Raw genomic sequence first — 12,659 nt, forward strand, 5'->3', positions numbered from 1 at the left:
CAACAGTCTGTAAACTTTCCCGTTCCAAATCTAGATGTCATGATCGGATGACCTTTGTGACCTGGGGCAGACGATTTTCCCTCTTTTCCTCAGATAATGTTTGGCTACTTGGGTTCCTCATGTATCCAATGAGAGAGCTGAGCTCCATGACACTTACAGTCCCTTTCCAGCCTTCTGTCTATAGCCCTAGATATCATTTCTGTGTGTGCTTTATAGGTTGAGCCCAGAGCTCTAGGGATCACTCTCCCATCCCACTTGGATAAGCACATTGGGTCCCCAGACCACGGCTCTTACTTCTCCCCTTAAGGTTCTAGGGACAACCCAGAGGGCTTCGGGGAGTCTCTGGCATTACAGCTTATGATCCCCCACCTGGTAGCCCCCCACCATATCAATCACCAGTTAATACCTCCCCAATATAATCAATTAGCTTTTCCAAAGGAGTAGTTACTGAGAAAGTAAAGCAAAAAAACAATTACAACAAACTCCCAAACCAGGAGCAGAGCCCCTCTGCCTCCTTGATACCTGGAGCTAATGGCCTTAAACTGGAAATGTGGGATACCAATACACCCTCAAGGTCACCTCTAATTGTGATATTGCTGATAGATGAGTCACTCCATTATTGTGTTTGTTCTCTTTAAGTTTTATTTTTTTAATTAACAAAAATTTTCTCTCCTTCCAACCTCCTCATGTTTTATGAAAAGAAAGATAAAAACAAAACCTTTGTAACAAATATGTATAGTCAAGGAATCAAGTGGAACAAATTCCTGAATTGGTCATGTCAAAAATGCCTGTCTCATTCTGGACCCTTAGTCTATACCCTCTTGGTCAGGAGGGAGGCAGCATCCTTCATCACTGGTCCCCCAAATCATGGCTGGTCATTGTGGAGTCACTCCCTTCCTCGTAGGACACAGCATCTCAACTGCTGGATCCATTGGCCGCCAGCCTGGGTAGAGCAGGTCCAACCTCAGGGCTGGCTTCTCGTTGTGCTCAGAAGCTGCCATTACTGGTAGAATCTGGCATGAATTGTATTTGCTGGTCCTCTTGGGACTCTTCCAGCCTTTCGAAGATCACAAAATCATCACCTGTTCCCTTCTCTCTCTCTGTGAAAATCATTCATCTAAGATCAGGAAAGAAGAAACCCACGAAGGCAGAAACAGGCAGGACCACGTGTTCAGTGGGGAGAGAAGGGGGCCAGTGACAGACAGCAGGCTGCTACTGCTTCTGCTATGCCTCAGTGACCACCAGGAAAGAGAGAATTCATCCATTTCCTCTTCTAGCCTTTGTATACACGCTCGTTTCTGGCTTAGCAACCAATGAAAAAGCATTTCCATGACCACCCAGCAAGATGACAGGAAGCACAAGGTACCTTCAATCATGCAGGGAGAAGACCCCTCCATCACGCATTTCCAGAGGCAGGCTCACCAAGCCATATTGCACATGCTTTGAGGACCAGGACCTCATCAGCCAGTGTCCCCATCGTACAGATGATGAACCAAATGCCGGAAAAGCTGAAGGACTCACTAGGGTCACACTGCTAATAAGTGTCGGAGTCAGGAATCAAACCCAGGTCCTCAGGGGTCTAAGTCCAACCCTTTCTCCACCAAAATACTATTCCTTTCCTAGGAAACCATTCAGTATGCCTATGCTTCTTACAGAAGTGGGGAAACTGAGGCACTTGAAGGTTAAGGACTTAACATTCTTAGTACACTTCTGTTTCTGAGTTTTGCTCAATTTGTTCAGTTTCAGTAAATCAACACCAATCTAATGTCATGGTTGTAAGAAACAAAAGTCCCTTGAAGCCATTGTTTGCAAAGTATTTCATACATGTAACAGTCACTTCTAATTACATTCGGAGAATGGGCTGCTGCTGACGGGTAAGAGTCTGGCTCTCCTTCTGTTTGATGATCGCTAAGCACTTTGCAATCACCTAGGCACAGAGGAAAGGCAAGAGATCAGAACTGGAAATGAAGGAATGAATCCACAGAATTATACAGAATGACTTTCTTTTTGATTGCTGTGTTCTGTTCTTCTATGGGAGGTCTTAAGGCAATTTTGGAGAGTTGGGCCAGAGTTTCTTCTAAAACCTATTAAATACAGCACAGGGAGGTGAACAGAGCCAGGAAGACCTGAGTTCAAGTTCTGCCTCTGCCAAATTTTGGCTGCTTGACCCTGGGCAAGTCACTTCACTTCTTAGAGTTCTAGTCAACACTCTAATACAGAGTGCAGAGAAGGTGCTAACCTGAATTGATAAAGGGAGATTACTCACCAAGGAGTTCCATTGAAATCAAAGACTGAGTCTCCATTCCTAGCCATTATTACAACACTGAGCTCTAGTAATAATTAAAAATAATAATAATAATGAAGACCAAGGAGAAACAATAGTGACAACAGTAGCTATTAAATCTAGTAAAGACTAGAAATCACCCTATTCTATTCAATAGTCATGCAGTCTTAAAATGGAATACCCATAACTGCAGACATTTCAAAGAGATTGGGCTTGTATGGTTGAAATGGAATTGGGAACCATTATAAATAGTATGCTCTAGTGCATTATATTTTCCCCTTTGTCTTGGTGTGCAATCATCTCTACTTAGAACTTTGATTTTTCTCTAGGAAGGAAAGGAAGACTGTGTTAATTAACATTTATGAAGTGCCTACTATGTGCTAGGCACTGTCCTAAATACAGGGAATGCAAAGAAAGACAGTTCCTATCCTCAAAGAGATTACAATCTAATAGGAGAAGACAATACTCCAAAAGGAAGCTGAAGGTGATGGAGCAAGGAGAAGGGAAGGTATCCAACTCAGGTTCATGATGGCAAAGCCCAGAGAAGTGCAACCAGGTGGAAAATGAAGAGATGGCTGCCCTGGATGCCTTCTTTCAATGGAAGTTCTGAGAGAAGCTCTCTATTTTCCAACTGGAGGTAGGGAGGGGCTGCAGGGGCAGAGGGCACTGAGAAGGTATAAGTTCTAGGGCTGAAGTGATCTTTCAGGATGAAGAGGTTCCCGAGGCACGATAAAGATGTCCAGAGGAGCGTCTCCCGAAGTGGAATGGGCTACCTCACAGTATGATGGGCTTCCCATCACTGGAAGTCTTTGAGGAAAGCTTGGATGGCCACTTATTGGATGTGACATAGAGGCATGGGTTAGACAAGATGACCTCTGAGATCCCTGAAATCACAGCTCTGATTTTGTGAGGTCATAGGCATGTGGAATTTGAGGAAGGTGGCAAGTCTATTGCTCTTAATAAATGTTTCTTGACCAAATGACTTTTCTTCAACCAAGGACAAAATCTCAGCATGCTAGTTGTTTGTTCTTTTTATAATAATCTCCAGAAAGGGAGCTTCTTGGCTGTGCATTGCAAGATTACACAATTCATACACCCAAGAGGTTCTTAATATCTAAAGCTAATCCCTAAAGCAGCCATTTGACCTACCATGGCAAAGAGACATCACATTGTCTACCTTGGTGTAGTGGGAAAAATACTGAGCTTGGAATTGAGAAGAATGTTTGTCTGACTCAACCTACAACTGACTAAGTATGTGACCTTGGAAAGGTCACTTCTGTCTTCTAGTCTATAGTTTCCTCACCTCTGAAAATCAAGGGTGTGGGCCAAGATGAACTCTCAGGTCCCTCCCAGACCTTACAGACTCTATGGTTTTAGGAAACTTGAGTTCTCTGCCAATCTTAGCAGTGATTTCTCGTGAAATCTCTTTCCCTAATTTTTGCCATCATTTTTCTTCCCTTGGGATGCTCCTAAAAGTGCTTAGGTAGCTAGGTGGTACGGAACATAGAGGACAGAATTAGGAATACTTGAATTCAAATGCAGCCTCAGATACTTCCTAGCTGTGTAAACCTGGGCCAGTCCCTTAACCTCTGTCTGCTCCAGTTTCCTCATCTGTATAAATTGGAATAATAATGAAGGTCTCCCAGGGTTATTGGGAAGATCAAACTAGAGACTATATTTAAAGTGCTTTGCAAGCCTTAAAGCTCTACATAAATGCTGGATATTATCATTTAAACTGCCCACCATTCCTCACTTGTGCTGTGGGGTCCCCAGGGGTGTGCAGGGCTCCCTTGCTTTGTCTGAAGAATACTTGACCAAGAGGGGGTGTTCACACCAATGAAGGAAATTTCATTGATTGCTTCACACTTGGATTTTTCCTAGTCTAGTGTTATAGACACTGAGACTCCTCATGACATCTGCTAAATGTTATCGAGTAAAGAGAGGATTTTGCTTGAGAAGTACTTCATGAGGACCAGCAAGCACTCGGACAGTTGGGGAAATTGCTGGCTCGGTAGCAAACACATAAATCCTGTCGAAGTGACACTGTGATACAGCGGATGAGCTTCAGACTTGGAGTCAGGAAGATGAGGGTAAAAATCCTGCCTCAGACACTGAGACACTTGCTTGATCCCAAGCAAGTCACTAAAATGTCATTGGTTCTCAGGTCCCTAGGACTCTTCTCCTAGTCATTCCCAACCTTGGTTGGTCTTAGGACACCTTCATACTATGAAAAATTATTGAGGAATCTCCTACCCCCAAAAAACTTTTGTTTAAATGGGTTGTCTCAATTGATATTTATTATGTGAGAATTAAAATATCATAGTATTATTATGAAAATAGTTTTGACCCTGAGGTCTCCCTGAAACAGTTTCAGGGACCCCCTCCCCCACAGATATCCTTGGACCAGACTTTGAGAACTACTGTACAAAGTCACAAACAAGTTGCAATCTGTATTGGGAAAGAGAAATCTCACACTGCAAATTCTCCCATGCTGATGAAAAATCAAAGATTCTTGTGTATTTTGTCTATGAAATGGGATGTTGGGCAGTATCTCCTGCTCATCTTCAAGTGAAGAAAGACCAAAAACTCAAAGAATTTATTTAGAAGAAGAGATTTATAGATTGGACAAGAAGAAGAAAGGGAAGGGAAAGGAAGGATAAGTATTTATGCAGCAGGCACTTTGCAAATACTATCTCATCTGATTCTCATGACAACTCTACTATGTAGGTGCTATTATTTTCCCCATTTTACAGTTGAAGAAACTGAGGCTAATGGAGGTTAAGTGACTTGCCCAGGGTCACACAGCTAGTAAGTGTCTGAGGCTGGATCTGAACTCTGTTCTTCCTGAGTCCAGGGCCAACGCTCTATACATTGTGCCATCAGCTGCCCCCACAATAACAACAATAGCTAAAAAAAACTATAATAACTAGGATGTTTAGACTGTGAAACACTTGAGTGATGTCAAAGCTACATGAGTCTGGAAAAACTTTTAAAATGAGTTAGGGATCACACCTGTCATTCTGCTGGACCAGGGAACTCCCCAATGAGGAAATGTTAGTGGGCACCTTCTCTTCAACTTAGAATTTTCAGTTTCCTAGAGCAGTGAGTGGGTAAGTGGCTTGCCTATAGTCACAAAGCCACAAAGCAGGCAGCATTTGAATCCAAATCTCTGAAACAGACTCTCTCTCCATTACTCTATGTACAGGACCACTGGACCTGCTGACTATGGTTATATCTACCCATAAACCAGCTTGGGAGGAAAAGTCACCAATGAGGTTGTTCTTTAAATAATCAATTGTTTGGCAGAATTAAACCAATTCACATGCTTTTGACCTCCCAACTATTTCTTTTAAGTCAAAGTAAAGTAAAAAAAAAAACTTGGAACATGTCATCTTCTGATCTCCCCAAATAAGTAAGCATTAGGGACTCACTGGGCATGTTAGTCAACCTGCTAGGATCCCCTGTCCTTAAAGTTGGCATCTGAAACCCATACCCAAACTGACATAGCACCAAAGGAAGCCCACCTCTCTGGAATTCTGGGGCAGTATCACTCCATCATCCCACAGTCTGGCTGAGGAATAAAATGCTGTGCTTTCATTCTCCAGTCTGATAAAGAGAGCATGAAGGTTAGTGGTTACAAACAGTTCATTCAATTCGACCAACATTTATCAAATACCAAGTATGTACCAGGCACGGTACTAGGGCTGGGAATAAAAAAAAATAGAGGAGATTCTGCCCTCCATGAGACTGCATTCTACTGACATGCAAGAAATAAAATACAGCTGCAGCTGAAACTGAAAATTACAACAGATATAGTAAGAAGTAGAGCGGTGAGTATTGAGGAAAGAACCCTTAGGCATCATGTTAGAGAGGATTTGAATTTGAATCCTGCCTCTGATGATGTAGAACTGGGACTCAGGATGGAAAGTAGAGCTGAATATATACAGGTCTAAAAGACAGACAGACAGATAAATAGAGGGATGGGTGAATGGATGGATGGATATAGACAGACACAGGTAGGTAGATAGATGAATGGATGGATAGATAGACAGACATAGATAGACATAGACAAACAGACATAGATAGATAGATAGATAGATAGATAGATAGATAGATAGATAGATAGAAGATAGATGGAGGGCTAGATAGGCAGACACAGATAGACATAGAGCATTTATCAAATGCAAATTGTGTTCAGCACTGTAAAGATGAGCTGGGTCATCTGTAAGGAGATAATAATTAAACCCATGGGAGCTGATGAGGTCACCAAGTTAGAGAAGTGTTGACAGAAATGAGGACTCAGGACTAGATGTTGGGGTACACCCATGGTTAGGGGCACAGGCTATGGATGATAATCCAACAAAGATAGAAGGAGTGGTTGGGTAGGTAGAAGGACAACCAAGAGAAATGAGTCTCATCACTACCCAAAGAGAAGAGAATGTCCAGGAGGAGAAGGTGGTAAACAGGGAGGTCAAGAAGGTTGAGGATGTCACTGATGTAACATCTTGACTCTGTCCTTCTGCCTCTATGTCTGCTGTTCTATTTTCTAACCCATTTTGTGTCTGAATGTTGAAGCCTTTTCTTGCCTCCCAGTGTGTTGTGAGGCTCAAATATGTGAAAGCATTTTGCAAACTGTAAGGTGATGACCAAATCTAAGTCATTATTCTTTGTTAAATGTTAAGTTAATGCTAACTAAGAAGAAGCTGACCCATTTTGTGGATCAGCATATCTTAATTTAAAAGAATTCAGCTTCACAACAGGCAAAATTATTTAAAAGCCTACTCTCAGAAAAAGAGCTCATAGGACATAGAAATGGAGAAATCCTGTCAATCATCTGTCCTTAAGTGCCGTCATTTTATTTTTTTTTACTATGAACTTAACAATAACCAATAAAATGAGCACTTTTATATTTATTTTAGGATTATATAGGAAATTATGAACCGCTATTATATACTCCTTGCTTTTATTTTTTAAGTGTATAATAAATTCAAAATGTTAACTTTCAAAGTTGTCCTTCTGGTCTTTAATTCTTCCCAACTTTCCTTCCATTATGTTCTTTTTTTGGTGGCGAAGGGGGTAAAGAAGGTGAGAATCTTATTCCTAACCCTCCTATTTTTACCACCTCCCAAATGGGAAAAAGGCAAATAAAACCCTTGTAACAAACAGGCATTTTCAAGCAAAAGGAATTCCCACATTGACCATGTTTGAAAATTTATGTCTCATTCTGCATCTTGGATCTATTACGTACTACTCTGTTAGGAGGTGAGTAGCACACTTCATCATGAGCCCTCTGGAATCCTGCTTGGTAGTTTAACTTATCAGAGTTACTATCTTTCCTAATGGTTTTTCTTTATTATATTGTTTTATATTGTCCTTCACTTTGTATCAGTTCACACAAGTCTTCCCAGGTTTCTCTTAATACAGCCCTTTATCACAGTGCAATAATGTTCTATTACATTCATATGCCGTAATTTGTTCGGCCATTCTCCAGCTGAAGAACATCCCCCTTTGTTCCCATTTCTTTGCCACAATAATAACAGCTGCTATACTTTTATACAAATGAGTCATTTTCTTCCTTTTTGGTAACTCCTTCATTTTATGGATAAGAAAAATGAAGCCTATATTGGTGAAGTGACCTCCCAAGGGCGCAGAGCTTTGTAAAAAGAACCAGGATTCAAACTGGTTGTCTAGCCATAAAATATTCAAGTCTTCTGAACCTGAATCTAGTGTCCAATTCCACAAGTGTTTTTTGGTTTGTTTTTTTTTAATTCCTGTTCCGTGTTACCAACAGCGCTGGGTATACAAAGTCAAACAATGAAAGTATTCCCTGCTCCACAGCAATGTGTCGATGGTTTTTAATCAAAGAACATTAGGAAAGAAGCTGTGACGAAAGTCGAGGGATGAAGAGACCTGAATTCTCTCTCCTACGTCTGATTATTTACATTTCTTGCTCTAATGGGCCTTGTTCAATTATCAGTAAAAAGTCAGCACAGTAGGGACCTCAAAACTTACTTTTTCTCCAGATTCTTTAATGTGGATTTGTCCATACAGAAGTTCTCATCTTCTTCCAGAAAGTCAGCAAATGGAGATCTACAATCGACGAGAGCAACTCTTGCATTGGGCCACAAGAACAAGAAATTAGGGTCGAATGATCTTCCGCACTAAAAATGAGCGATCCATTTGAGCAAGAGAAAAAAAAACAAAACAAAACAAGAATAATCTGCCATTAGGGTATGTTGTGCCAATAATGACAGGACTATAGATCTAGAGATGGAAGGAACCTTAAAGGCCACCAAGCCAAGTTCTCTTGTGTTGTAAATAAGGAAACTGAGGCATGGAGAGCTCACAGTAAGTGTCTAAGGTAAGATTCTATCTCAAGTTTCCTTGACCCAAAACCCATCACTCTCCACTGCATCACCTAGATGCCATAAGTCATTTACTTACTTGAAAGAAGACATACTTAAACTCAGATTTTATGTATATAGTAGAAGAGGCAATGTGGTGTAGTACAAAGAGTATTGGACTTGGAGTCAAAAAGACTTGTGTCTGCTTCTTACTAGCTTTGTGACAAGTCACTTCACTTACTGAACCTCAGTTCCCATCAAGTTTGTGCCCAATTTCCCCACAGACTCTGTGTAGATTTGTGGGAGAGGGTGCCCCACATTTGGATGGGGGTGGGAGAGAATGCATTTGAACCAACAACTGTTCTTTCAACACTTTTTTAGTAAATACCTTTGCTAAAATCTCCTGGCTACTTGTTCATTGGAAGCACACTGATAGAGACCCATGACAATACAAAACAATACAATACAATACAATACAATATATAATGATAATGATATGATACAACATGACACATGACATAATATAATATAATATAACATAACTCAGCATAGAATAACATAATAGTAATTATAATTATTAATTATATTATTTTATTATCAATTATTAATAGTAATTAATGGTATTATCCCTAGAACTCTGAGACTCATAACATGTAAATGACCTCTAGTAACCGGTCCAAACACAGAGAGTGCGAGTTAAGGCAGTAGCCTCAGAAGGGGGACTAAATTTGTTTTTGGGAAAGCTTAGAAGTATGTGAATAGGATATCTTATTTAGCCCAATCATCAATATTTCTGTACCATGGCATAGCTGTCATTTCCAAAACAGCCACCAATGACCAGAGTTATCTTGGGAACTTCTGCACAAGCAATGGTGGCCATCATACAGGCCTGGGCCTTGAATCTTCTGCCTAGATCTTCTGCCTGAAATGAAAGTGGAAAGAAGACGCTTCACATGGACTGTTGTAAGAAGTCATTTTTTATCCCTAAAAAGCAAGAATGTGATTAGTGTAATGGGGAAAGCATTGGAGTTTGAGGCAAGGTGGACCTGGCTTGATCGTGGACCTTAACTTCTCTTGGTCTCAGTTTCCTCCTTTGTAAAAGGATGAGCTGGATTAAATCCCCTAAGGTCCCTTCCAGCTCTTAGTATCAAAGATTCTATTTTCTTGTTTTCCTCCTCCCCAACTGAGGGTACATAGGAGAGGTTACATTTCAGTGGAAAATTTATAGAGCCATTTGGCCAACATTTATTGTCTACTACATTCAAGGCACTGACAAAAGCAATAGGCCTTGATTTTCTTCCCTGCTCTTCCAAGAACCAGCTGTAAGACATTCTGCGAGCCACCTACCCACCAATCTTCTCTGATGCTCAGTTATCTAACCTGGGAACATTCTGGGAAATAGTCAATGATTCTATGGTATTTGCCTGAGACAGAATTTGAATTCAAATCTTCCTGACTCAAGGTCAAGTGACTTCACTGCCTAGATACATGAAGTTACTAACCTGCTCAAACTCCTTTACCCAAGGATGACATTACTTGATTTAAAAATCCAAAATGTCAAACAACAAGGAAAAGATTCATACGTGTGAAACTATTTGCAGCAGCTCCTGTAATGGTGGCAAAGAACTGAATGCTGAGGAAGCATCCATCCATCCATTGAGGAAGGACTGAACAAATTAAGAAATGATGAAGGGGATGGTTTCAGAGAAACCTGAGAAGACTTGTACGAACTGATGGAGAGGAAAGGAAACAGACCCAGGAGAACAGTCTGTTTTATAAAAAAAAACAACACTAAGAAGACAAACTTTGAAAGACTTAAGCGCTCTGATCAATGCAATGACTAACCGTGAATCGTGAGGACTAGTGATGAAGAATTCTGCCCACCTCCCGATGGGGAGAGGATAGACTTGGGATGCTGGAGACAAACATGCTTGGAGAGGACCAATGAGGGAATCTTTGTTGTAATGGTTTCATTTTTGTTTTCTTTTTTCCTTCCTCTATGGGCATGAGAAAGCCGGGGGGGGCAGGCAATAAATGTATTAATTTTATTTTTTTAAATAGTGAGTGGGAGACCCAAGAGCAAAACCCAAGTCTTCTGATTCTGAAGTCCAATGATCCTTTGAATAAAAAATAGAATGTCAAGAGCAGTTAGTTTTGAGTCAAAGGACTTTGCCCTGAATCCCGGCTCTGTTATTCACTAACTATGAGACCTTGGGCAAATCACGAAGTGTCAGACATGGTTGAAAAACAACTAAACAACAACAAAAAGAGGGGGTTGGTCTACATACCCTCTAAGGCTCCTTCCGGCTCTGAGCCCTATGATTCTATAATCCATTAGTTCCAAAGAAAGGAAAATGGATCTTTTGGGAGGATGGCAGAGAGGAACGGGATTTAAAGCAGAGAGAGCAGAAAATATTACTGATGAGGAGGAGCTCAAGTGAGGACAAAATAATGTGAGATGAACTCTACTTAGAAAATGAAGAGGCTTATCTGTGATGGCACATCTTTCTGGGAACTTTCTGTCTGCTCTCAAAAGAGGCTATTAAGTTAAAACTTCGTGCAGTGACTGGAATGAAAATAACTAGATGGAAAAACTATTGAATTATAATGTAAAAGGAAAAAAAAAATCCATCCATAGAGGAATGTGGATGGTCATGACGGGACAGTACAAAGAACATTTTGCTCTAGAGTCACAGGAACTGAAGTCAAACTCAAGCTTAGCCACTTGTAGATGGTATGACCTTGGACAAGTCATTTAACTTCTCTCTGCCTCAGTTTCCTTATCTGTTAAAATAGGGATAATAATACCACCTGTCTCCTCAGATTGTTGTGAGAATCAATTGATATAATATTTGTAAAGATCTTTGCAAAACTTAAAGCCCTCTAGAAATACAAACCATTATTCTTATTGTCTAAGGCCATGCATGTAGTAAGTGTCACAAGTCATTGTTGCTATTATTATCCTCTCTGGGTCTCAGTTTCCTCTTCTGTAAAATGAGGGAGTTAGACCACGTGGACTGTAAATGTGTGATCTTCTGCCTCTTTCGTGAGAAATAGAGAGACTACTCAAGAGGCCTAGAATGATGTTCCATTTTTCCAAGTAAAAGTTGAGTAGCCTTGTGCAATTAACTTTGCCTTTCCAGCCTTGGATTCCTCAATTATAAAAGGGATCCAAGAATTATTTGCACATCTCTCGAGCTGATTCTTAGAGGTCAGTGAGACAACAGGTGTACACATGTTGCCATGAAGCCTTCTCCCAAGGTAAACTCTCAGTCATGGCTGCCCCACTCCTCCCCATTTGAAGATCTTGCGGGTTTTTCCACTTCCAGGAACCAAGATGGCGGAGTAAGAAGTAAGTTGCTCTTACTCTTCCTTATTAAACCTCTGAAAGCCCAAAAAACATCAACCCAAGAAAAGCCCTGGAACAGCTGAACCAGAGGAAAGACGGGGTGCAGCAGTCCAGTAGCCCAGGTAGCTTGAGGGATTAACAGGAAAGCACCCTCTTGCCCTGGGGAAAGGGGAGTAGTACAGAACAGGAGGCATCCCACCAAGCTAACGGAAAGCCCCACCTCAGCATAGCAGGAGGAAATCCTGAAACCCAGGTACTGGAGCAGGCAAACACCAACACCTGGACCCCCAAGTGGCTCAGTGAGGGGCGGGGAACTGGTGGAAACCAGCTCAGAAAACCACCAGGTGCCTCGGTATTTTACAGCAACCGGGTCTCCCAGTGCCTCAGCAAAATTAAGAGAAGCAGCACTCCCAGGGGCCCCAGGAGGATAAACATCCAGCAACATCCATCTGAAAGAGCTGAAGAAAGCGAAAGGAAGGAAAGGCCCCTGTGAGCAGGAAATGTCCAGGAGCCACGCTACCCAATCCTACCCCCAGAGTTCCAGTGTTGCTGATTCCAGCCCAACACCAGGGAAGCTGCCAGAACCCTACAGCCTGCAACTGCCAACATTGGAGGCCCCACCACACAAAGCCAGTGACCAGGCCCTGGGCTCCCAACACAAGAAGCTTGGGGCAGTGCCCTC

General features: G+C 41.5%; 1 protein-coding gene across 1 annotated transcript in view; it reads right to left on the reverse strand.

The window, feature by feature from the left end:
- Window positions 1–675: 675 nt before the first annotated feature.
- Window positions 676–12,659, reverse strand: part of LOC114051675 (methylcrotonoyl-CoA carboxylase beta chain, mitochondrial-like) — a 50,308-nt gene continuing 38,324 nt past the window's right edge. The window contains exons 10-13 of the mRNA XM_027874093.1: window positions 9,428–9,550; window positions 8,297–8,445; window positions 5,809–5,890; window positions 676–1,927 (exon numbers count right to left, since the gene is read on the reverse strand). Of these exons, the coding sequence (XP_027729894.1) occupies window positions 1,844–1,927; window positions 5,809–5,890; window positions 8,297–8,445; window positions 9,428–9,550 (438 nt within the window). The 3' untranslated portion in view covers window positions 676–1,843. The remainder of the gene's footprint in view (window positions 1,928–5,808; window positions 5,891–8,296; window positions 8,446–9,427; window positions 9,551–12,659) is intronic.

This window comes from Vombatus ursinus, unplaced genomic scaffold (assembly GCF_900497805.2).
Source record: "Vombatus ursinus unplaced genomic scaffold, bare-nosed wombat genome assembly UNPS02014804.1, whole genome shotgun sequence".
Lineage (NCBI taxonomy): Eukaryota > Metazoa > Chordata > Mammalia > Diprotodontia > Vombatidae > Vombatus > Vombatus ursinus.